The 26,486-nt window shown below is 41.1% G+C and overlaps 1 protein-coding gene across 1 annotated transcript; it reads right to left on the bottom strand.

Moving 5' to 3' along the window:
* Positions 1-2,448: 2,448 nt before the first annotated feature.
* Positions 2,449-25,632, bottom strand: ccdc28b (coiled-coil domain containing 28B). Its single transcript, XM_072547887.1, has 6 exons — positions 25,474-25,632; positions 16,409-16,641; positions 14,308-14,474; positions 11,049-11,203; positions 9,652-9,674; positions 2,449-8,507 (listed from the first exon to the last, which is right to left on the bottom strand). Exons 2-6 carry the CDS (start codon positions 16,567-16,569, stop codon positions 8,438-8,440), a joined length of 576 nt encoding a protein of 191 aa, XP_072403988.1. The 5' UTR covers positions 16,570-16,641; positions 25,474-25,632; the 3' UTR covers positions 2,449-8,437.
* Between the last annotated feature and the right edge of the window lie 854 nt (positions 25,633-26,486).

Genomic DNA, 26,486 nt, shown 5'->3' with positions numbered 1-26,486 from the left:
CATCAATCCCACACACCAAGCCTTGTTATAGTATAGTGTGCTATTATACACAACCCATTGTTAGCTGCTAACAGTCCCCATTAACAGCTATTTACCCTCCAAGCCAGATCATTACCCAGTCCTTTGTCTGTCCAACTGTCCTTCTCTCTCTTTGGGCTCTATCTCCACCCATTGTTTACTCCCAACCCCATCCTCCTCATTGTTAGTTTCTGTTTAAACACAGTTTTCCTCACTACCATTAGTTCTGAGGAAGGGTCACTGAACCTGAAACATTAACTCTGATTTCCCTGCACAGATGCTGCCAGACCTGCTGAGCCTTTCCAGCATTTTTTTAGTAATCATTTAAATTGTACTTTTCTGTTTTTCACACAGAAATGCATACTTTCACATTTGGACGTATTGTACTGAATCTGTCATGTGTTTGCCCCACAAATCCAACTTGTCTGAATTACCTTGAAGCATCCATACATCCTCCTCACAACTCACACAATCCTGCCCAGTTTAATGTCATCAGCAAACTTGAAAGTGTTGCATTTGGTTATCTTATTTTGGTCATTTATATCTATCATGAATAACTAGAATCCAAGCATCTTTGTGTCATACAGAGTCACTGCCTACTGCTTGGAAAAAGGCCCCTTTCTTTCCAGGCAATTTCCTGTCTGTCAACTAATTCTCAAACCATGTCAATATATTACCACAAACCACTTATGAGAAACCATATCATAAGCCTTCTGAAAACCCAAATATATGTTTGTCCTTTGTCTATTCAACTGGTTTGATTCTCAAAATAACTCCAGTAGATTTGTTAAGGATGATTTGCCTTTCAAAATCCCATGCTCGCATGGGTCAACCCATTAATACTTTCCAAACATTCTGTTATTGTGTCTTTTATAAAGGACTCTACCATTTTCTCCACTACAGGTGATAGGCTAACTGGTTTGTAATCATCTTTTTTTCCCCATCCCGTAAGACCATAAGACATAGGAGCAGAAATTAGACCATTCAGCCCATCGACTCTGCTCCACTATCCAATCATAGCTGATAAGTTTCTCAACCCCATTCTTCCATTTTTTCCCCAAAACCTTTGATCCCCTTGATCCTCAAAAACCTATCTATTTCAGTCTTAAATATATTCAATGACCTGGCCTCTGTCACCTTCTGTGGCACTGAATTCCAGAGATTCCCCATTCTCTGGTTGAAGACGTTTTTCCTTATCTCCATTCTAAAGGTCTTCCCTTTATTCTAAGGCAATGCCCTTGGGTCCTAGTCACTCCTACCAATGGAAATATCTTCCCAACATCTGCTCTGTCCAAGCCATTCAGTATTCTGTATGTTTCGATTAAATACCCCTAATCCTTCTAAACTTCATTGAGTATAAACCCAGAGTCCTCAAATGTTCCTCATACATTAACCTTTTCATTTCTGGCACCATTCTTGTGAACCTCCTTTGAACACAATCCAGGGCCTGTACATTCTTCCTGAGATATGGGGCCCAAAACAGCTCAGTATTACTACCAAAACGTTTCATGATCTAGATAAAGGAACTGAGAACATTCTGGCTAAGTTTGCACATGATACAAAGATAGTTGGAGGGGCAAGTAGCATTGAGGAAGCAGGGAGGCTGCAGAAGGGTTTGGATAGTTGAGGAGAGTGGGCAAAGAAGTGGCAAATGGAGTACAATGTGGGAAAGTGTGAGGTCATGCACTTTGGTAGGAAGAATAGAGGCAGGAATATTTTCTAAATGTGGAGAGAGTTCAGAAGTCTGAAGTGCAAAGAGACTTGGGAGTTCTGATCCAGAGGTAAACTTGCAGGTTGAGTCAGTAGTTAGGAAGGCAAATGCAATAATGGCATTTATTTTGAGGACTTGAATATAAAAGCAGAGATGTACTTTTAAGGCTCATTAAGGCTCTGGTCAGACTACATTTGGAGTATTGTGTGCAGTTTTGGGCTCCATATCTCAGGAAGAATGTACAGCCCTGGATTGTGTTCAGAGGAGGTTCACGAGAACGGTGCCAGAAATGAAAAGCTTAACATATGAGGAACATTTGAGGACTCAGGGTTTATACTCGATGGAGCTTAGAAGGATGAGGGGGGGATCTAATTGAAACATACAGAATACTGAATGGCCTGGACAGAGTAGATGTTGGGAAGATGTTTCCATTGATAGGAGCGACTAGGACCCGAGGGCATAGCCTTAGAATAAAGGGAAGACCTTTTAGAACAGAGATAAGGAGAAACTTCTTCAGCCAGAGAATGGTGAATCTCTGGAATTCAGTGCCACAGAAGGCTGTGGAGGCCAGGTCATTGAGTATATTTAAGACTGAGATAGATAGGTTCTTGAGTATCAAGGGGATCAAGGGTTATGGGGAGAAAGCGGGAGAATGGGGTTGAGAAAAATATCAGCTATGATCGAATCATGGAGCAGACCTGATGGGCTCAATGGCCTAATTTCTGCTCCTATGTCTTATGGTTTTATAAATAAAGGAAGAAACATCCGTAACTCGACTTCCCAGCCTGGCAAACATACCCACAACTGCTGCAACAGACACCCGAGCTACAAGTCTTCATACAAACCTTAAACTTCATAATTATGGAGGTTAGAGTCACACAGGCGGTAGTCATTGAGGCATGTTACATGATCTCATTAAACAACAGAGCAGACTGGTTGAGCTGAATGACCTACTTCTACCAAATGGTTTTACTGTAACGCACATGGATAACTAAAGAAGCCTGGTTAATGGTAACAGTCAGCTTACTTTTAGAGGACACGTGCATTTTAATCACTGCATCACATCTATGTTACAATAAAATACCCAATTGTGATACCTGGAAGTGTGAAATGTAAGGTGTTACATTTTCTTCAGGAACTCTCAAAAGTGGTATGTTATCAATGGATTTCCATAAGTGTATACCCCCACTAAAGCGTGCATGGGAGGCAATCTGATGGTGAATGGAACCACCCCGGGGGTGGGATGTATTTTGGAGACTAAGTATTCCCAAGAAACAAGAAGGTCAAAAGAGTATGGTGTGGGATTGCGGACTGTAATAAAAGATTTTCTCTATATCACAACTGTCTGGCCTTTCACACACTGACATGGATCTCCCCAAAACAAGTCTCATCCCTTGCTATCCTTTCTTAAGGAGCTATATACTTGCATCAGTGAGGTCAATTCGTGGTAACATTTACAAGGCCAAGCAAAGTAGCAGAATATTTTAATCAGGATTAAGTACTTCAAGCTATTTAAATGATTTGAATAGATCTACATGAATATATGACCTACATGGTGGCTCAGTGGTTAGCACTGCTGCTTCACAGTACCAGGGTCCCAGAATCGATTCCAGCTTTGGGCAACTGTCTGAGTGGAGTTTGCACATTCTCCCTGTGTCTGCATGGGCTTTCTTCCACAATCCAAGGATGTGCAGGCGAGGTGAATTGGCCATGCTAAATTGCCTGTAATGTTAGGCTCATTAGTCAGGGATAAATATAGGGGAGGGCAGTGGGTCTGGGTGGGTTAGTCTTCAGAGGGGCAGTGTGGACTTGTTGGGCTGAAGGGCCTGTTTCTATACAGTAGGAAATCTAATCTAATAGGAGTTTTTATTTTAAAACAATGAACACTCTAATAGATGTTTCAAACTTTTATTTATTGCATCTCAACATGGTTCCCGAGATCTGCCCATGATGGATACTTCATGAGTTGGCATGGAAGGTGTACTGGAAATGGGTGGTGGTTAGATCGAGTTTGCACTAATTTGGCACAGATTATGGACATAGGTATGAGCATGGGTTGGCACAAGTCACTAGTATGACTTGGGGATGGGTGGAAGGTTCTTGCGCTGGCATGGAGAGTTTAAGGGGCATCAAGCATGACATGCATCTCAGAGTCACCTGATGTTCTGCCTCCCAAGGCAGAAGCTGCAAGTCAGATAATATCCTGAGTTTAGTACCTTACCTGGAAGCAAAAGTTCAGTCCATAGAGTGCATAATTCCTAGTCGGACTTATTATTTTATTATACCAGAGTCAAATAAACATTATTTTCCACCACGAAGACTGAATCCTAATTTAAAAATCACTGCCCTTGAACCTATCTTAAAGAGAGATGTGAATATAACGAGAAGGAAGATTTAGAACAACAGAAATAGGCTGTAAGTTTGTCCTGAGTGAATAAGCTAATCTTTATTTACCTGTAATGTATAAAATACATTTTTAAACAGACTGATAACTTTTACTTAACAATGTTGATTCACTTGTTTAACTGAAATAATCACAATTTGTACGAATTTAAAAGAAACCTTAAATTCTTTAATTGAAAAGATCATTTTAAGCTTTCACCTACCATGTGCTGTTTAAGAAAAAGATATAAATATTTGGTCTAAATATCTGATAGTGAGGACTGCAGATGCTGGAGAGTCAGAGTTGATAAAGCGTGGGGCTGGAAAAAGCATAGCAGGTCAGGCAGCATCTGAGGAGCAAGACAGTCAATGTTTCAGGCAGGATCCTTCATCTGGACTGGTCTAAATATGTATTCCACTGATCGTGGCCAGTCAGTTGCATAGAATATAGAACATTACAGAGCAGTACAGGACCTCTGCCTGATGTTGGGAGATTGAATTTAAGAGCCGTGACATCTTGTTGCAGCGCTATAAAACTTTAGTTAGACCACACTTGGAATACTGTGTCCAGTTCTGGTTGCCCTATTATAGGAAAGATGTGGATGCTTTGGAGAGGGTTCAGAGGAGGTTTACCAGGATGCTGCCTGGACTGGAGGGCTTATCTTACGAAGACAGGTTGACTGAGCTCGGACTTTTTTCACTGGAAATAAGAAGGAAGAGAGGGGACCTAATTGAGTTGTACAAGATAATGAGAGATATAGATAGAGTTGATAGCCAGAGATTATTTCCCAGGGCAGAAATTGTTAACACGAGGGGTCATAGTTTTAAGCTGTTTGGCGGAAAGTATAGAGGGGATGTCAAAGGTGAGTTCTTTAGGCAGAGAGAGTTGAGACAGCATGGAATGCGTTGCCAGCAGCAGTTGTGGAAGCGAGGTCATTGGGGATATTTAAGTGACTGCTGGACATGCATATGGTCACAGAAATTTGAGGGTTCGTACGTTAGGTTTACCTTACATGAGGATCAATGGTCGGCACAACATCATGGGCTGAAGGGCCTATTCTGTGCTGTACTGTTCTATGTTGCGCCTACCTAGGAAACCAATCTGAAGGCCATCTAACCTACACTATTCCATTTTTGTCCATATGTCTATCCAATGACCACTTAAATGCCCTTAAAGTTGGTGAGTGTAATATTGTTGCAGGCAGTCCGTTCCATGCCCCTACTATTTTCTGGAGTAAAGAAACTACCTCTGACATCTGTCCTATAACTCAATTTAAAGCTATGCCTCCTCATGCTAGCCAACATCATCAGAGGAAAAAGGTTCTCACTGTCCACCCTATCTAACCCTCTAATTATCTTGTATGTCTCAATTTTGTCACCTCCCAACCTTTTTCTCTCTAACGAAAACAGCCTGAAGTCCCTCAGCCTTTCCTCATAAGACCTTCTCTCCATATAAGGAGAAAGTGAGGACTGCAGATGCTGGAGATCAGCAAACCCTGAACAAGGGCTTATGCCCGAAACGTCAATTTTCCTGCTCCTTGGATGCTGCCTGACCTGCTGCGCTTTTCCAGCAACACATTTTTCAGCTCTTCTCTCCATGAGGCAACATCCTAGTAAATCTCCTCTGCATCCTTTCCAAAGCTTCCATATCCTTCCTTTAATGTGGTGACCAGAACTGTACGCAATACCCCAAGTGCAGCCACACCAGAGTTTTGTACAGCTGCAGCATAAACTCATGGTTCTGAAACTCAGTCCCTCTACTAATAAAATCTAACACATCATATGCCTCCTTAACAACCCTATCAACCTGGGTTGATCTATGTACATGGACACTGAGAACTCTCTGCTCTCTCCTACTCCTTTCAAAGTGAATCACCTCATGCTTTTCCACATTAAACTCCATTTGCCACCTCTCAGCCCAGCTCTGCAGCCTATGTTCCCCATAACCGACAACATCCTTCAGCACTATCCACAACTCTACTCAGCTTAATATCATCTGCAAATTTACTAACCCATCCTTCTATACCCTCATCCAGGTCGTTTATAAAAATGACAAACAGCAGCAGCCCCAAAACAGATCCTTGCGGTACTCCACTAGTAACCGAACTCCAGAATGAACATTTCCCATCAACCACCACCCTCTATCTTCTTTCAGCTAGCTAATTTCTGGTCCAAACCGCTAAATCACCCTCAATCCCATGCCTCCGTAATTTGTACAATAGCCTACCGTGGGGAACCTTGTCAAATGCCTTACTGAAATCCATATATACCACATCAACCACTTTACCCTCATCCACATGTTTGGTTAGCTTCTCAAAGAACTCAATAAGGTTTATGAGGCACCACCTACCCTTCACAATACTGTGTTAACTATCCACAATCAACTAATTCCTTTCTAGATGATTAAAAATCCTATCTCTTATAATCTTTTCCAACACTTTACCCACAACAGAAGGCTCACTGGTCTATAATTACCAGGATTGTTTCTACTTCCCTTCTTGAACAAGGGGACATTTGCTATCCTCCAGTCTTCTGGCACTATTCTTTACAAACAGTAGTGACGTAAAGAGCAAAGCCAAAAGCTGGGCAATCACTAAAGTAAACATAACCAAATGGTAGTCACTAGCACCAAAGTGCTCACCTACCTCCAAATCTAACACCTGGCCAGGTTCATTAGCTAGTACCAAATCCAATGTGGCCTTGCCCCTTGTTGGCCTGTATGCATACTGTGTCAGGAAAGCCTCCTGCACACATTGAACAAAAACTGATCCATCTAAAGTACTTGAACTACACTATTCACAGTCAATATTTGGAAAGTTAAAACGCTCATAACAACTACCCTGTTACTCTCACTTCTATCTAGTATCATCTTTGCAATCCTTTTCTCTACATATGTGGAACTATTCAAACGCCTATATAAAACTCCCAATAGGGTGACCTCTCCTTTCCTGTTTCTAACCTCAGCCCATACTTCCTCAGTAGACAAGTCCTCAACTGTCCTTTCTGCCACTGTAATACTGTCCTTGATTAACAATACCACCCCCCCCCCAACCTTTTACCATCTTCTCTGTTCTTACTGAAACATCTAAATCTCAGAACCTGCAATAACCAATCCTGTCCCTGCTCTACCCATGTCTCCGAAATGACCACAACATTGAAATCCCAGGTACCAACCCATGCTGCAAGTTCACCCACCTTATTCCAGATGCTACCGGCATTAAAGTAGACACACTTCAAACGAACTTCTTACAATGACAGCTAAAACTGCGAACTGCACTTGCTGAACTAAAAAATGTGTCCTTGTACAAACAGCACAAATGATACTAAAAGTAAACCCTTGGTACCAGGAAAAATAATAATTGCATTTTTAAAACTGATGTTCATAAAATTGTTTTTCCTGTGCCAATCACACAATACATTTGTATCCAAGCCACAGAAACAAACTAAGTTCCCAGATGTTTCTACAAATTTGTCCAGTGCGTAACTGAACCACACTGAGAAAGTAAGTTGAAAATTCTAGCCATTGTTTATGAAGATAAACCCAATTTCACCTGGGATGGTATTGATTGGCTTCAGCACCAGTAGATTAAAATTTTGCAAAATCATGCAATACTGCGGCCACTATTAATTGTCCAATGTTCCCGCATGTAGTCAAGTGGAAACAAGATATGACTCGAATTCGGTTGTGATTCCTTCCTTAACAATTGAATGGCATACTTCCTACTGCCTCAGGAAAGCAACCAAAGACCCCTTCCAGCTTGGTTATATTCTCTTCCATTGAGCAGAAGATATAAAAGTTTGTATGCACATACAAACAGATTCACGAACAGCTTCCTCCCCGCTGTTATCACACTTTTGAATGGACCTCTCAAATGTTAATTCTGATCTCTCTGCACCTTCTCTGCGGCTGTAACACTGTATTCTGCACTCTGTTCTGCTAACCTGATGCACTTTGTATGGTATGATCTGCCTGTATAGCACGCAAGACATGACTTTTCACAGTATCTAGATACATGTAACAATGAACATATTTTTCATTTGATTTAAAATGACTATCAAGGCTGACATGAGTAATGACCACTAAGGTAGTTAACCCAGTGTGCAACTGTACTGTAGTGAACAGCCAGTCTTTTTTTGGAGATGAAAGAAGGAGATAGAATTGACAATGCTCCCTATTAACAGCTAATATAATGTCTGTTTCCCACTTTCAGTGTAAACACAACAAGTATGCATTCTGTCTTCCTCCCCACAGGAATGCTACCATTGAGGAGTGCAATTCATTTTCGCTTTATCCAACATTCGCACCAATCTCATTAACCACAGTTTCTATAAAGTATGTGGTTTTGGCTCTTGGTTTTTTGGCAGTTCTTGATTTTCTGCTAAGTGTAGCTTTTGTCTGAATTTCTGCTAAGGATCATTTCTTCTTCACATATAAAAATCTAATATCCCTATTCATCGTTTAAAAGTCCCTTAAGCAATTTCCCCAAATAGCTTAATAGGTGAATATACTGTTTTTTACAACAGTGAGCCATACAGATCATGAGATCCCTAGTTGGTTCATTATTTTTTTTTAAAAAGTTCACTTGCGCGACATGAGTGTTGCTGTCTTGGCATTTGATGCCTGTCCCTAGTTGCCATTGAGAGGTGATGGTGAGTTGCCTTCTTGAACCACTGCAGTTCGCATGCTGTGGGTTGACCCACAATGCCCTTAAAGGAGGGAATTCCAGGATTCTGAACCAGCAACAGCAAAAGAATGGCAATATATTTCCAAGTCAGGGCGGTGAGTGACTTGGAGGGGAACTTGCAGAAGGTGGTGTTCCAAGTATCTGCTGCCCATGTCCTTCTAAATGGAAATGGCTGTCAGTTTGGAAGGTACTGTCTAAGAATAGTTGGTGAATTTCTGCCGTGCACCTTATAGAAAGTACACACTACTGCTACTGAGCATCGGTAGTGGATAGAGTAGATGTTTGTTGATCTGTGTTGAACAAGCAGATGCAGGTCATTGAATTAAGAATGAATCATTGACCTCGGAGGCAAATTTGCTGAACTGCACAAGGCAGAGAGTCGGGATAATGAGCAGTTAGTAGAACTGAGAGAAAGTGAGGACTGTAGATGCTGGAGAGTCAGAGTTGAAAAGGGTGGCGCTAGAAAAGCACAGCAGGTTAGGCAGCAATTGTGGAGCAGGAGAGTCGACGTTTTGGACATAAGCCCTTCATCAGGAATTGATTCTTACAGGTTGATTTTGAGAGTTCAACTATTTGCTTTCTTTATTAATGATTCAGACGTTGGGCTAGAGAGCTTCATACGGGTAGTTCTCCTATAACACCGTAGTTGTATTCCAGCAGGCCCTTTAACGTCTCTCCCCTTCCACTCCCCACAGATCTATTTGCACTTCCATTCAAGTCAATTTTAATCCACTGAAAAATCAGGAAGTGCTGAAACTCAAATGAACAGACAGCTGATTGACAAACTATTGCCTTTGCTGTTATGTTACAATGTGCTGTAAATAATTAGTGACAAAAATCATTTGAAAAGGATACATTGAAGTACTAAGCTCTTCCAGCTGTAAGATAGTGAAAAATAATAAAGGTTAACACAATCAGATAACATATCTAGATCCACAATATAAAATGTCATTAGGTACCGAAACCAACTTAACAAATTAATGTGTCATGGAGAATTTTGACCACACTTCACAAAAGTTATCAATTCACTTCGAAAACAATTTTTAACAACTCAATAATTTAATCAATTTACTGTTATAAATACACCCACAGGGCATCTAGGACTAGCCCAGAAGTAGGGATACTACCATGGTGCCACAATAGCCCTTTCAAGAAAGTTATTCCTTGACCAAGAATCAAACCCAGATCACAGCGGTGACCATGCCAAACCCGACCCATGAGACCACCAGGAAAGCTTGAAAGAGTTATTCACTGACCAGGAAATGAATTGCAGCTGTGTTATGAATGTGCTGAATCCTAACCACTATAGGAGGAGAGATATATTTCTCCAAATCTAAACTGGTCCTTTCTGCATCAGCTCTTTGTGATTTTTAAATGAATGGAATGTAGAAGTCAAAGGTTGGATTGGCATGTGTGTTTTAGAACAATCACTCCACTGTAGTCCAACTAGTTAGGTAAAGCTTGGTACCAGAGTTCTTATAGTAAATTGTGAACTTAATAATAAAAAAAATAATTTAATCAATTGATTCTACGATATGTAAAGTAACAAATGAAAACAGAGCAGGAAAATAATAAGGTAATGTGCTTTGCTGATGTTGATTAAGTGATAAATGTTGGTTAGAACACCAGAGATAACAGACCTGCTCATCTTCTAAACAGACAGCAGATTGCACTTCTGAAAGTGCAATACTTCATCATTCCTGCAATACAGTGTCAGCCTAAATTACTGTGTTCAAATCCTTGAACATCAAACCTTCTTTCTGATTGTACAAGTGTTACCACATGTTTCATGGCTTTTTACGCACAAGATAGGCCAGTGATAAGATTCTGACTTTAGTTACAAAACTGAGATGTTCTATTTCAATGGAAAACAAAAATGCTCATATCACATATTTTTGATGTACTTCAATGTTTGAAGGTTTGGTAAGTTATAAAGCCAGGGAATAAAGTTGTAAATATTTTCTAGTCTATCCATTCAGAAATGTTATTACACACATTGGAGCAGACAGGACTTGAACAAGGGCATCGTAATCCAGAGATAAGGACACTGACATGCACCATAAACCCCAAAAATTGAAGTTGTATGTTTCCTGCTCTAGAATCTAAAACTGACTTCATGTCAATCTAATTGAACTAATATTTCTCTGACATGTTTTAATCATCTCAAAGTTATGTCTAAATGTTTTCAATTTGCAAAGAACTTCACAACAAACCCTCTCATTAGACACCAATTAAAATTTTCTTAAACTCACATTTGTCAGAAGCTGTTCGAGATTCCTGTCAGATGCATTTTTTTTCTTGTCCGCAGACAGCTCTTCCACATGACTGTCAAGGCTAAAATGTAATCGAGCCATTTTTTCTTGCATCTCTCTCACATGCTCCATCTGTTCAAAAGAGCACTCTTTTCCTAAAGAAAATGTAGCATTTTCACAATTGAGAAAAAGAAATTCATTAAACTGCAGCAGCTCATACTCCTGATTAAATTTGCTTCTGAGACCAATGAACTTCAACTTTGTTAAACTTCAGTAACAACCACTAAATGGTTAAAGTTATTTCAACTTTGACTTCCAGTTGCCATGACAACAAATTGCTTCTGAACTGGAACACAATTCACTGAGCTCATTAGCACTAAATACGATGGTTAAAATACTTTGTGCTGCCACATTCAGAGAATACTATACGGATAAAACATATTACCCATATGTTTCAGAATATTGGGGTTTTTTTTACAAAAAGCATACATTACGTTTGAAAAAAAATTGATTTGTTTTAAAATAAATTTAAGACACAAAAAATAGTTCCCCAAAGCAATTGTCTATCTCTTGTTAAGATCCTCACGGCCAAACAACAGTTACACAACAAATAGATTCAACACTTTTATGAAATGAGGGAAGAAACATGCTCATCGAGTTTTCTTATTTTAGTAGAATCCAGTAATCCCATATGGAGACAGGATTATCCAATCAATGATGCCAATAGGGAAATAGTTTGGCAGTACTCACTGTCACAGAGCTGTACCACATAAAACTCTTTGGTCCAACACATCTATGCCAACTAGATATCCTAAATAAATCTAATCCCATTTGCCAGCATTTGATCCATAGCCCTCCAAACCCTTCCTATTCATATACCCTTCCAGATGCCTTTTAAATGTTGTAATTGTACCACCCTCCATCACTTCCTCTGGCAGCTCATTACATACACGCACCACCCTCTGCATGAAAAGGTTGCCCCTTAGGTCCCTTTTAAAGTTTTCACCTCTCACCCTAAACTTATGCCCTCTGGTTTTGGACTCCCCCACCCTGTGAGAAAGACCTTGTCTATTTACCCTATCCGTATCCCTTATGATTTTATCAACCTCTATAAGATCATTCCTCCAGCCTCCAATGCTCCAGGTAAAATAGCCTCAGTCTGTTCAGCATCTCCCTCTAGCTCAGATCCTCCAATCCTGGCAACATCCTTTCAAGTTTTACAAAATCCTTCCAATAGCAGGGAGGACAGAATTGCACACAATATTCCAAAAGTGGCCAAATCAATGTACAGCTGCAACTCCTATACTCAATGCTCTGACCAATAAAGGCAAGCATACCAAATGCCTTTTCACTATCCTATCAACCTGCGACTCCACTTTCAAGTAACTCTGAACCCGCACTCCAAGATCTCATTGTTCAGCAAACTCCCTAGAACTTTACCATTAAGTGTATAAGTCCTACCCTGATTTGCCTTTCCAAAATGCAGCACTTTACATTTATCTAAATTAAACTCTATCTGCCACTCCTCAGTCCATTGGTCCACCTGATCCAAGTCTAGATTAGAGTGGTGCTGGAAAAGCAGACCAGATCAGGCAGCATCCAAGGAGCAGGAAAATCAACATTTCGGGCAAAAGCCCATGAAGGGCTTTTGCCCGAAATGTCGATTTTCCTGCTCCCAGGATGCTGCCTGACCTGCTGTGCTTTTCCAGCACCACTCTAATCTAGACTCTGAATTCCAGCATCTGCAGTACTCACAGTTCCCATCAGATCCAAGGACAATTTTGAATAGCAGTCTCTTGGATAAGGCACACGAAGCTCTGGTGCCTGGGAAAACCTGTATCAAGTCTTTACTGATTTCAAGAGAGGAGGCACAGAAAACTTAGAAAAACTGTGACAGAAAGAAAAGGCGTCAATAATTTGTAGTTACACAAGGTTTTAATGTCGAAAATGTTTCAGGGTACATGGAAGAGAAAATATAAAAGGATGAGTTGTCAAACACAGTGGGAAAATGAAGAGAGGTGACCAAAAAGCTCAATTAAAAAGAAATGTTATTAATTCTGTTTTAAAAGTTTCAGGGGATAGAATGTTGCAGGAGAGAATCACAGAGTCAAGCTGAGCAATTCACCATTAATCTTGTACGGGAAAAGATACATATATCAGGCAGGAATACATCAGACCAAAATTGATTGGGAGACACAGGGAGCAAGACCTTAGAAAAAAAATCGAAATCAGTAGGAATAGAAGGAGGAGGTTACTTGGCCAATCAAGTCTGCTCAAACAATAGTGAACGAAATAACGAAACCAGGATTGAAAATTGAAGGTATTGGAGGAAAGCAAGTTAATAAGTGTGGAAGTACACATGATTGGTGATCAAATTTACATTTTATAGAAGGTGGGGGGGGGGGGGGGGGGGGGGTGGTGAGCGGGAGAGAGAGGAAGACAGTAAACAAGATGTTAAAGAAATTGAGTATAAAACTAGCAAAAGTAAGAACAACGTATGAGCAGCGGCACGGTGGCACGGTGGTTAGCACTGCTGCCTCACAGCGCCAGAGACCCGGGTTCAATTCCCACCTCAGGCGACTCTCTGTGTGGAGTTTGCACGTTCTCCCCGTGTCTGCATGGGTTTCCTCCGGGTGCTCCGGTTTCCTCCCACACTCCAAAGATGTGCAGGCCAGGTGAATTGGCCATGCTAAATTGCCCTTAGTGTTAGGTAAGGGGTAGATGTAGGGGTATGGGTGGGTTGCGCTTCGGCGGGGCGGTGTGGACTTGTTGGGCCAAAGGGCCTGTTTCCACACTGTAAGTAATCTAATCTAACCTAATAAGGAAAAGAGACAGACATTGTTATCGAGGCTATGGTAGTATCAAGCGCAAATAATAACCGAGAGGATCTGGGTTGAAACTGGAATTAAAAATTGGGGCGCATATCTGTTTACTTTAAAAATGTCCAGACAGCCCAATGATCAGTTAGCATCTCATGCTCCTTCAACAATGTGACAGACCTGCAGAAAATATTGGCAAATTGGGAAACATAGGCTTCATGTTCATGAAAGAAAGTGCTGTTCACAATGTCAGTGCAGTACTGGTGAAAAATCACTGCAGACTTCCTAATGCAAGTTAAGCCACAATATTTCAGTTGCCAGGTTTCAAGATATTCACAATGTTACTTTCACCATCCGTATATGTATTTTAATAATCATGTGAATTGACTACATTACTTATTACATTTAGATGTCACATTTCCTTCATTCGAAGAACTCACCAAATGCCTGTAACTTCCCAGAGTGGAAATCATTCAGCAAATTCAACAAGCCACACTCCATCTCTCTCACATCAGAAACATCCGTCAGGAATGAATGTTGAATTGGAGCTGGTTTTGTCATCTTTCCAGTTTGCTGCGGTGGTTTCACTTTATCTTTATTTGTTCGGCTCAAATGGAAATTTAAAAAATTTAATTGTAAATTTTAAAAGATCATTTTACTCATAATATCAACTATTTCATGCTCATGAAATGATATTGGCTTTTAAAAAAAAATCCTTAGAATGTTTCATTGTAATTGATTGTGACAGGCTGAGTAGGCAAAAGGATGTCAGATGCAGTGTGTTGTGGATAAAAGTAAGGTTATCCATGTTGGTTGCAAAAATAGGAAGGCAGATTATTATTTGAATAGCTGTAAATTGAAAGAGGGGAGTGTGCAACAAGACCTGGATGTCCTTATGCACCAGTCTCTCAAAGTAATCATGCGGGTGCAGCCAGCAGTAATGAAGGCAAACTGTATGCTGGTCTTCATAGTGAAATATTTGAGTACAGAAACTTGCTGCAGTTACAAAGGGTATGGCCACACCTGAAATGTTGTGTGCAGTTTTGGTAACCTTATCTGGGAAGAGATGTTCCTGCTATAGAGGGAATGCAGCGAAGATTTACCAAATTGATTCCTGGATACCACGACTGATTGTATGAGGAGGTTGAGTCAGTTCAGATTGTATTTACCAGAATTTAGTCGAGTGGGGGAATCTCAAAATAACCTATAAAATTTTAGCAGGACTAGATACAGGAAGGACGTTCCAGATGGTGGGAGAGACCAGAACCAGGGGACACAGTTTAAAGATAAGGGGTAAACCTTTTAGGACAGTGTTGGCACTGATTTCATTGAATTTGATGAGCAGTCAATACAGTTTTATAAGCTGTTGCATTGTTTTGAAACTTTGGGGCTAAAAAGGATCAAAACAACGGCACTTTAAAAAAAGGACGAAGACAGACAATGGGCAATGACCACATGGGCAGTGATTCAAACAGAGAAAGAAACATACACTGCTGTCTGACTCAGCAGTAACCTGCATAGCTGCTGCCTTTGCTGACTGTTTCAGTGCATTGAGTAGAGGAATTGAGAGGTCATGTTGTAGCTATATAGGACACTGGTTAGGCCACTGTTGGAATATTTCATATAATTCTGGTCTCCCTGCTATAGGAAGAATGTTGTGAAACTTCAAAAGGGTTCAGAAAAGATTTACAAGGACATTGCCAGGGTTGGAGGGTTTGAGTATAGGGGGGAGGCTGAATAGGTTGGGGCTGTTTTCCCTGGAGCTTCGGAGGCTGAGGGGTGACCTTATAAAGGTTTATAAAATCAGGAGGGGCATGGATAGGATAAATAGACAAAGTCTTTTCTCTGGGTTGGGGGAGTCCAAAACCAGAGGGGCAACTTTTTCACGCAGAGGGTGGTGCATGTATGGACAGAGCAAGTGGTGGAAACTGGTACAAATACAATATTTAAAAGGCATCTGGATGGGTATATGAATAGGAAGGGTTTAGAGGGATATGGGTCAAATGCTGGCAAATGGGACTAGATTTATTTAGGATATCTGGTCGGCATGGATGAATTGGACCAAAGGTTCTGTTTCCGTGCTGTATATCTCCATGACTCTATGACTGAGAGGAGGACAAATTTCTTTACTCTGACTGTCGTGAGCCTGTAGAATTCACTGCTACAGAAAGTGGTTGAGGCCAATACATTATGTGTCTTCAAGATGGAGGTAGATACAGATTTTGTGGCTAAAGGTGGAATTAGGGTATTGAGCTCAATGATCAGCCATAATCAAAATGAATCGCAGAACAGGCTTAAGGGTTCCATGATTGTCTATTTCATTAAAGATAATGCTAAAATAACCATCATCAATGGAGTTTCTTCATAAAATAGGTCACTACATCAAGCTTAATTGCTTGTACTGTAAAGACTCATTCCTGGTGACAGATCAGCAAATAATATATAAAATAATCAATCAGTACTAGATTATAGACAGAAACATCACTTTACAATGGAAAAGTCAATGGAATTGGAAATTATATGAACTAGTTTGATACTAACCTTTTCAACTTTGATCGAAGTTTTGGTGAAGGAGGCTGAAGTAAAGCAGAGGTGAATGTTGCACTCTTACTGGTTGGCACTGACGATTTCTTGGGGTTACCTAGTGGAGGCTGCTGATTTAAAGTGACCTTTGGGCTTCTTTTCTTTCTCTTCTCTTCCATTCTCAGTTGTTCCACAGTTGGTGTCAGATCAAAGCTGAAGTGGGCTAGTTCATCATATTCATCTTTTTATAGCTTAAGCCACAGAAAATTTAATTATTTTATCATTATTGTATTCATTAGATATTGCATTCATTAGATATTTAATTTATTTTGTGAAGAATACTTGAAGGGATACAAATTTTACAATAAATATGTTATGAAAAGTTAATACATTGTAACCTCTCCAATCTGGAAATGTCTCATACAGAAACGCCAATTGTTTAAAAATCTTTTTAACAGACTCAGCACTTTCTCAGTGTCGTTGACAGTACAGAACTTTGGGAGCAGAAATATTGAAGTTGTAACAGTGGTGTAAGGAAAACAAAAGTTATTTTTGCCTTATTAAAATTTATCAGTTTTATGATTCAGCTAAATATTGATATTTCCTTTATTTTAAATTATTGATACACATATATATTTAGGCATTTTCACATTCATTTACGATCTTAAAAACTTCCAAAATCTAAAATAACTTGCTTCTGAGCATTCCAGACCAGAGTTTACATTGTAAACTAAATATAAAAATACTCTTGTCAATTGCATCATTAAATAATTCCTTTCTGTATGAATTTCACTTCGTTCAATACCAAATAGCTCAGATTTATAATTAATAATTTTTAAATGTACTACCCATAAGAGATGCCTTAAAAATGACTGAATGAAACACAATAATAGAATCTTAGGAAACTGCCATTTCCTGTCTCTTCAACTCTAGTATAGGTTAGACAAGGATTTGTGGGGGAGGGGAGGCGGTAGAAAATAAAAGATCTTGTGGTCACTATTTTCTAACAAAATTACTGCAATAATTTTTGTATCCTCCAGAGTGATGGCGAAGCAAAATATTTGTTCACTTCAGACACCATTACTATATTTTCTACTAATAGGTCCCCATTCTTTCTCTCCAGAGGACCAACACTTACTTTACTCCCTCATTTCCTTTCTAAATACCTGAATCCTTTCATAATCTAATTTCTTCTTTATATTTTTTAAGCACTACTAATAATCTGGTCTGCCTCTCATCTTTGTGTAGTTATTCACACTTATTTGCTTAAGTTTGACATTTTCCCTAACTTTATTGATTACTGAAATAACTCCATAGAGGCTGGTATTCCTTGACTTTTGTACTGCCTCTTTAGAGTCAGCTCTCAGAGTGTCAGTCAGTATATTTGATACTCCCCTTTTTATCTACCAGCCAGTGCTCCTAGATTGGATCAGATTAATAGCCCCAATCAGGGAACTCATATTGTACATGGTTCAGCTGATTGACATTGTTACAATCACTACAATTACCATGAATCTTGGGTCTTCCCTTTAGAATTTTTATTTTCAGTGAGAATATACCTATTCTGAGTATTCTGAAATATCCCCATAATTATCTGCAACTAAGTTTTTATTGACCTATCCCCAACCTAGTATGCTGGTTCAGATCAACTAGATCAGCTTTAATACCAACACTGTTGTCCTTAGTTAGGTTTAATATATTGGTTTTTGTCCCAGTCTTCTTCCTTTGAAATTAGATGTAAAATTGAATCATATTGTGGCCACTACTGACTAGGATTGCCTTAACTCAAGAGTCATTAATTAATCCTGTCACATTATTCAATATCAAGTCTAATAGAACCTGTTAGTTCTACAATAAGCTGCTTCAGAAGCTATGTTGACAGTATTCTATCAAAAACTACTACTGCCAATCTGATTTTCTCAGTTCACATGTAGATTAAAGGCATCCATAATTATTAGAATCCCTTCATCATAAGTACTCAATATTTCTTGTATACTTTGTCCTACACTGCAGTTATCGGGGGGGGGGGGTGGAATGCTGTAAACCAATCCCATTAGTGTTTTATTTCTCCTATTATTCCTCATCTCAACCCAAATCAATTTCACATGCTAATCTCTTGAAAATGCGATCCACGATTAACAGCGCTACCTCTCCACTTTCACTTTTAACTTCCATTTTTTGTTGAACGTCATATCCCTTAAGACCATGAGACACAGCAGCAGAAATTAGGCCATTCAGCCCATCAAGTCTACTCCTCCATTCAATCATGGATGATACATTTCTCAACTCCATTCTCCCGCATTCTCCCCTTTGCCCTTGATTCTCAAGAACCGGTGTCGTGGACAGCAAAGACACCACAATATGATTCAATTTTACATCTAATTTCAAAGGAAGAAGACTGGGACAAAAACCAATATATTAAACCTAACTAAGGACAACAGTGTTGGTATTAAAGCTGATCTAGTTGATCTGAACCAGGTTGGGGATAGCAAAGGGGGTGACCTCAGATTACAACAGGATCTGGACCAGATGGACCAATGGGCTGAGAAGTGGCAGATGGAGTTTAATTCAGATAAATGCGAGGTGCTGCATTTTGGGAAAGCAAATCTTAGCAGGACTTATACACTTAATGGTAGGGTCCTAGGGAGTGTTGCTGAACAAAGAGACCTTGGAGTGCAGGTTCATAGCTCCTTGAAAGTGGAGAGCAGGTAGATAGGATAGTGAAGAAGGCATTTGGTATGCTTTCCTTTATTGGTCAGAGTATTGAGTACAGGAGTTGGGAGGTCATGTTGCGGCTGTACAGGACATTGGTTAGGTTACTGTTGGAATATTGCATGCAATTCTGGGCTCCTTCCTATCAGAAAGATGTTGTGAAACTTGAAAGGGTTCAGAAAAGATTTACAAGGATGTTGCCAAGGTTGGAGGATCTGAGCTACAGGGAGAGGCTGAACAGGCTGGGGCTGTTTTCCCTGGAGCGTCGGAGGCTGAGGGGTGACCTCATAGAGGTTTACAAAATTATGAGGGGCATGGATAGGATAAATAGGCAAAGTCTTTTCCCTGGGGTCGGGCAGTCCAGAAGTAGAGGGCATAGGTTTAGGGTGAGAGGGGAAAGATATAAAAGAGACCTAAAGGGCAACCTTTTCACGAGAGGGTGGTACGTGTATGGAATGAGCTGCCAGAGGATGTGGTGGAGGCTGGTACAATTGTAACATTTAAGAGGCATTTGGATGGGTATATGAATAGGAAGGGTTTGGAGGGATATGGGTCGGGTGCTGGCAGGTGGGACCAGATTGGGTTGGGATATCTGGTCAGCATGGACAGGTTGGACCGAAGGGTCTGTTTCCATGCTGTACATCACTATGACTCAATCTTAAGATACTCAATGACCTGGCCTCCACAGCCTTCTGTGGCAATAACTTCCAAAGTTTCTCCTTATTATCATTCTAAAGGTCTTCCCTTTATTCTAAGGCTATGCCCTCCGGTCTGTCCTACCAATGAAGGCACCTTCCCATTATCTACCCTCTCCAGGCCATTCAGTATTCTGTATGTTTCAAATAGATCCCCCCCTCCTCATCCTTCTAAACTCCATTGAGTATAGACCTAGAGACCTCAAACTTTCCTCATATGTTAAGCTTTTCATTCCTGGGACCATTCTCGTGAACCTCCTCTGAACACACTCCAGGGCCAGTATAACATTCCTGAGATATGGGGCCCAAAACTGCACATAATACTCCAAATGTGGTCTGACCAGAGCCTTATAGAGCCTCAGAAGTAAATCCCTGCTTTTTTATTCAAGTTCTCTCAAAGTAAATGCCATCATTGCATTTGCTTTCATAACTACTGACTCAACCTGCATGTTTACTTTGAGAATCCTGGACTAGAAATCCCAAGTCTCTTTACACTCCAGATTTTGAATTTTCTCCCATTAGAGAATTTCTCTCATCATGCCTCTATTCTTCCGACCTTCCACTTTCCCACATTGTTATCCATCCACCACTTCTTTGCCCACTCTCCTAACCTGCGGAAACTCTTCTGCAGCCTCCACGCCTCCTCAATGCTACCTGTCACTCTACCTATCTTTGTATCATCTGCAGAATTAGCCAAAATGCCCTTGAGGATCTAAAATTTGAATTTAGGTTGTTGTCGGAAGCAACAAGTATGTGTAGATTTTTATTAACCACAAAATGGCACTTCAATTTAAAATAACATAACAAAATGGCTCTAGTTTTTTTTGACACTGTGAACTTGAACTGATGCTTTGCTGAGTTACTTGCATTTAGAGATAAGAGAAAACAATGGAGTTTTCATAATATGAATCAGAAGACAGTGATTTGGTATTCGAACTCACCTTGAACTAGCAAGCATGGGATGATTTTGTGCATCAAACAATTTGTTTCTCAGGAAATATCATTGGATTAGTCTGCTGCCAATCATGTCACCACATTACAGTTGATTGGACTTGTAAGTAAGAACCCTTTCTCAGGAAATGTCATTGGATTAACCTGCTGTAAATCATTTCATTTTATTACATTTGCTTGGTCTTTTCTTGTAATTAAGGCCGTGCTGTCTCTTAAAAAAAACATATAAATAATGTGTAATTGTCAAATGTAATTGCGCCATTTGTCCACGGAAAACATAAGCTTTTAACCCCTGTGTTGTTGGACAAAACTGCACCAGGCTGCCTTAATTTATTAAACTGGTAACCTTGCTTTAAACAGACCGTACTCCTAGTGATTCTTTTAACCGATCTCGAACCAAGGGGCCCCTTTGAAGGTTTCCATATCTTCACTTTTGGTTCCTTCATCTAGATTGTTTATGTATAAAGTGAAAAGATGTAATCCCAACACTGAGTCTTTTGGAACACCACTTGTGTTCCACAGGCTGCCACCCTGAGAAAGACCCTTTCATCCCACTCTCTGCTTTCTACCAGACAGCCAGGCTTCTATCCATGCTAGCACCTTGCCTCTGACACCATGGGCCCTTATCTTACTCAGGAACCTCCTATACATCACCTTGTCAAAAGCCTTCTTTATATCCAGGTAGAAAACATCCATTGCCTCTCTTTGGTCTAACCTGCTCATTTCTTCCTCAAAGAATTCTAGCAGACTTGTCAGTCATGACCTCCCCTTAATGAAATCATGTTGATTTTGCCCTATTTTACCATATACTTGCAAGTATTCAGAAATCTCATCCTTCACAATGGATTCCAGGACCTTACCCATGACTGAGGTTAGGCTAATTGAACTGTAATTTACAACTTTTGCCCTACTCCCTCTTTAAACAGGTGTGTCATGTTAGCGATTTTCCAGTTCCTTGGGACCCTCCCTGATTCTAGTGATTCCTGAAAGATCACCACTAATGCCTCCACTATCTTCCTTAAAACCCTGTGGTATAGTCCATCTGGTCCAGGTTATTTATTCATCTTCAAATTTACACATGATATGTAACTTGGAAGCATTGAGAGGAGGATAATGGAGAACTTCAAAGGTACGTGAACAAGTCAGTAGAATCGTTGAGCAAGGAAGAGATTAAATTTTATGCAAAAAAGTGTGAAGCAAATCATGTAAGCAGGATGAAAATGCAAAGACAATATAACAGAAAGGGCATAATTCTAAAAAGGGTGCAAGAGTAAAAGGTCCTGGGTGATTACGTGATAAATCACCTGAACGTGGCAGGTCTGGCTGACAGAGTGGTTAATAAACCATACAGCATCCTGAGCTTTATTTACAGGGCATGGATTATGAAATCAAGGAGGTTCGGTTGAACTAATGTGGACATTGGTTCAGCATCAACATGATATGGTGTCCAGTTCTGGAAAGAATGTGAATAGAATGTGCAGACAATATTCTTGAAAAATTGTTACAGAATGAGGAATTTCAAGTTGCAGAGATAGACTGGAGAAACAGAGTCTATTTTGTTTGGAAGTGAAAATTAAGATACTCCCATTCCTGAGAGATTTGGACAGTGCAGATAATGAAAGACTATTATATAGCAAGTCATAGAGATGTATAGCATGGAAACAGACAGTTCGGTCCAACCCGACCATGCCGACCAGATATCCCAACCCAATCTAGTCCCAACTGCCAGCACACGGCCCATATCCCTCTAAACCCTTCCTATTCATATACCCATCCAAATGCCTCTTAAATGTTGCAATTGTACCAGCCTCCACCACATCCTCTGGCAGTTCATTCCATACACATACCACCCTCTGCGTGAAAAAGTTGCCCCTTAGGTCTATGTTATATCTTTCCCCTCTCACCCTAAACCTATGCCCTCTACTTCTGGACACCCCGACCGCAGGAAAAAGACTTTGTCTATTTATCCTATCCATGCCACTCATAATTTTGTAAACCTCTATAAGGTCACCCCTCAGCCTCCAACGCTCCAGGGAAAACAGCCCCAGCCTGTTCAGCCTCTCCCTGTAGCTCGGATCCTCCAACCCTGGCAACATCCTTGTAAATCTTTTCTGAACCCTTTCAAGTTTCACAACATCTTTCTGATAGGAAGGAGACCAGAATTGCACGCAATATTCCAACAGTGGCCTAACCAATGTCCTGCACAGCTGCAACATGACCTCCCAACTCCTTTACTCAATACTCTGACCAATAAAGGAAAGCATACCAAATGCCTTCTTCACTATCCTATCTACCTGTGACTCCACTTTCAAGGAACTATGAGCCTGCACTCCAAGGTCTCTTTATTCAGCGACACTCTTTTAGATTAGATTAGATTAGATTAGCTTACTTACAGTGTGGAAACAGGCCCTTCGGCCCAACAAGTCCACACCGCCCCGCCGAAGCGCAACCCACCCATACCCCTACATCTACCCCTTACCTAACACTACGGGCAATTTAGCATGGCCAATTCACCTGACCTGCACATCTTTGGACTGTGGGAGGAAACCGGAGCACCCGGAGGAAACCCACGCAGACACAGGGAGAATGTGCAAACTCCACACAGTCAGTCGCCTGAGGCGGGAATTGAACCCGGGTCTCTAGCGCTGTGAAGCAGCAGTGCTAACCACTGTGCCACCGTGCTGCCCACTTGCCACAGTGCCGCCCACTGTGCCACCGTGCCGCCCACTCCCTAGGACCTTACCATTAAGTGTATAAGTCCTGCTAAGATTTGCTTTCCCAAAATGCAGCACCTCGCATTTATCTGAATTAAACTCCATCTGCCACTTCTCAGCCCATTGACCCATCTGGTCAAGATCCTGTTGTAATCTGAGGTAACCCTCTTCGTTGTCCACTGCGCCTCCAATTTTGGTGTCATCTGCAAACTTACTAACTGTACCTCTTATGCTCGCATCCAAATCATTTATGTAAATGTCAAAAAGTAGAGGGCCCAGCACCGATCCTTGTGGCACTCCACTGGTCACAGGCCTCCAGTCTGAAAACAACCCTCCACCACCACCCTCTGTCTTCTACCTTTTAGCCAGTTCTATATCCAAATGGCTAGTTCTCCCTGTATTCCATGAGATCTAACCTTGCTAATCAGTCTCCCATGGGGAACCTTGTCGAACGCCTTACTGAAGTCCATACAGATCACATCTACTGCTCTGTCCTCATCAATCTTCTTTTGTTACTTCTTCAAAAAACAATCAAGTTTGTGAGACATGATTTCCCACGCACAAAGCCATGTTGACTATCCCTAATCAGTCCTTGCCTTTCCAAATACATATACATCCTGTCCCTCAGGATTCCCTCCAACAACCTGCCCACCACCACGTCAGGCTCACCGGTCTATAGTTCCCTGGCTGGTCATTACCGCCCTTCTTAAACAGTGGCACCACGTTTGTCAACCTCCAGTCTTCCGGCATCTCACCTGTGACTATCGATGATACAAATATCTTAACAAGAGGCCCAGCAATCACTTCTCTAGCTTCCCACAGAGTTCTCGGGTATACCTGATCAGGTCCTGGGAATTTATCCACCTTTAACGATTTCAAGACATCCAGCACTTCCTTCTCTGTAATCTGGATATTTTTCAAGATGTCACCATCTATTTCCCTACAGTCTATATCTTCCATATCCTCGTGATTGGGATCTGGAATGTACTCTCTTAAAGTGGGATGAAGGCAGGTGCAATTGGGGCTTTCAAAAAGATTTGGTTTATTTTCAGAAATTTAAGAACGTGTCATGTTATGGGAGAAGGTTGAACACTGGAAGACAGTAAATTGGTCCTTCAGCGAGCAGCACATACTAAGTATGCCAAATGGCCTCCTCCTGTCCTGTTACAATCTTGTAAAGTGCCTGCATATCTTTTTGACATTTCAGAAAAGCCATAAATCGGTTGTAACATTACAGAACTGTAAAATGCAAAAGGCTACATTCTTGTGAAAACCAGAGCAAAATTGCGAGGAAGTGATCCCAGGAATCTCGCTTTTTTTCCCCCACAGGTAACCACTCCTAGAGGAGACAGTGAGATCTGCAGATGCTGGAGATCAGAGTTGCGAGTGTGTTGCTGGAAAAGCACAGCAGGCCAGGCAATATGATTTTCCTGCTCTTCCGATGCTGTCTGACCTGCTGTGCTTTTCCAGCAACACACTCAACTCTCACTCCCAGACCCAGCCTCTCACCCCCGGATCCTGTTCCTCAGTCCCAGCCTCTCACCCCCAGACCCCGACCAGGGGGAGTAACTGCACAGTCTGGGGTTGCAACTAACTGGGGGTTTCAAAATGCCTTCACTGAAATTTTAAATTGATTGTTAATTTCAGATAATGCTTTTAGACTTTCAAAGCAGACATTTGCCAAATACGTTCGAAATATACAAATACCATGAACTAAACCCCACCCTGTCCCGCCAGAGTTTGCCGGCCGTGCCCGGTCACCGCGCTGCTCCAAAGGCAGACCCCGCCGTTTGCCAACTTGGGGTCAGCTCCATCAAAACGGAAACTTCTTACTGCGCCGGTTTGGTGCGTCATCTCGTTACATATATTCCGTTTTGTTGCAAACACGTCCAACCCAATTGGCGTGGCCCACAGCAGTCTGAGCCCAAACCCGAGCCCGAGCCCGAACCCGAGCCCGAGCCCTTCCTCCCGGGGCTGGATTGGGATGAGGCTGCCCAAGTCCCTGCTTTACCTGGAAAGCTTCCTTTGTCAATCCTGCTCCAGGCTGTCCGTGAAATTCCCGGCTTCAACGAGTTGGAACCTTCAGATTGTTAAATGGAAACCTGTGGGAGCAGCAAAACCCTCCGAGACAAAGTATCCTTCACAAGTAACAAGTCCTGTCATCACAGGAAACAGTATCAAGGTTTCATTCTGCGACGGGATGTGGGCGGCGCTAGCTACGTCACTATTTGCCCCTCAGGGATGTTGGTGGGTCATTGCGAATGAGCCCCTTCTTAAACTGCTATACTTCTCAGGTGTAGGGACCCCCACAGTCTTGTTAAGGAGGAAGTTCCAGGATTTTGACCCAGTCACACTAAAAGAACAGCAATGTAAAACTCCGTTATCTCACTTTTTAAATTAGAATCAATCTAAACATCATGACACAGACAGAGAACACAGGGGGCTAACACCTTCAACATATAGGTAAAAACAATGACTGCAGATGCTGGAAACCAGATTCTGGATTAGTGGTGCTGGAAGAGCACAGCAGTTCAGGCAGCATCCGAGGAGCAGTAAAATCTCTGATGCTGCCTGAACTGCTGTGCTCTTCCAGCACCACTAATCCAAAACCTTCAACTAACTATCACTATTGTTAACAGCTAACCTGAGAATGCAACTTTTTAAAAAAAGGTTTTGTGATTTACACATGAAAGAAGTGAAACTATCATGGTATTCTAACAGATGAAAGACTCAACAGACAATCAATTCTTCAATGTATAATTTCAGTTACATCACACTGTAAATTTTTGCTACAAATTCTGTGTGTTAGAATTGAGCCCTCCACTATCACCTGATGAAGGAGTGATGCTCCGAAAGCTAGTGTGCTTCCAATTAAAATTGGACTACAACCTAGTGTTGTGTGATTTTTAACTTAGCAATATATTTCTAAGTTATAGAGGTGGACAGCATGGAATCTGACCCTTCAATCCAACTTGCCCATGCCGACCAGACATTCTAAATTAATCTAGTCCCATTTGCCAGCAC

This window comes from Chiloscyllium punctatum, chromosome 27 (genome assembly GCF_047496795.1).
Source record: "Chiloscyllium punctatum isolate Juve2018m chromosome 27, sChiPun1.3, whole genome shotgun sequence".
Lineage (NCBI taxonomy): Eukaryota > Metazoa > Chordata > Chondrichthyes > Orectolobiformes > Hemiscylliidae > Chiloscyllium > Chiloscyllium punctatum.
This window is presented reverse-complemented; position numbering and strand designations above follow the sequence as displayed.

What these genes read in the sequence shown, in the direction of transcription:
- ccdc28b (XM_072547887.1), bottom strand. Translation starts at nt 16,569, where the DNA reads ATGGAAGAGAAGAGAAAGAAAAGAAGCCCAAAGGTCACTTTAAATCAG. An exon ending in TGGGAAGTTACAGGCATTTG is followed by an intron (nt 11,204 to 14,307) that starts GTGAGTTCTTCG and finishes CATTTTCTTTAG; the next exon opens with GAAAAGAGTGCTCTTTTGAA. An exon ending in TCGAACAGCTTCTGACAAAT is followed by an intron (nt 9,675 to 11,048) that starts GTGAGTTTAAGA and finishes ACTATCTTACAG; the next exon opens with CTGGAAGAGCTTAGTACTTC.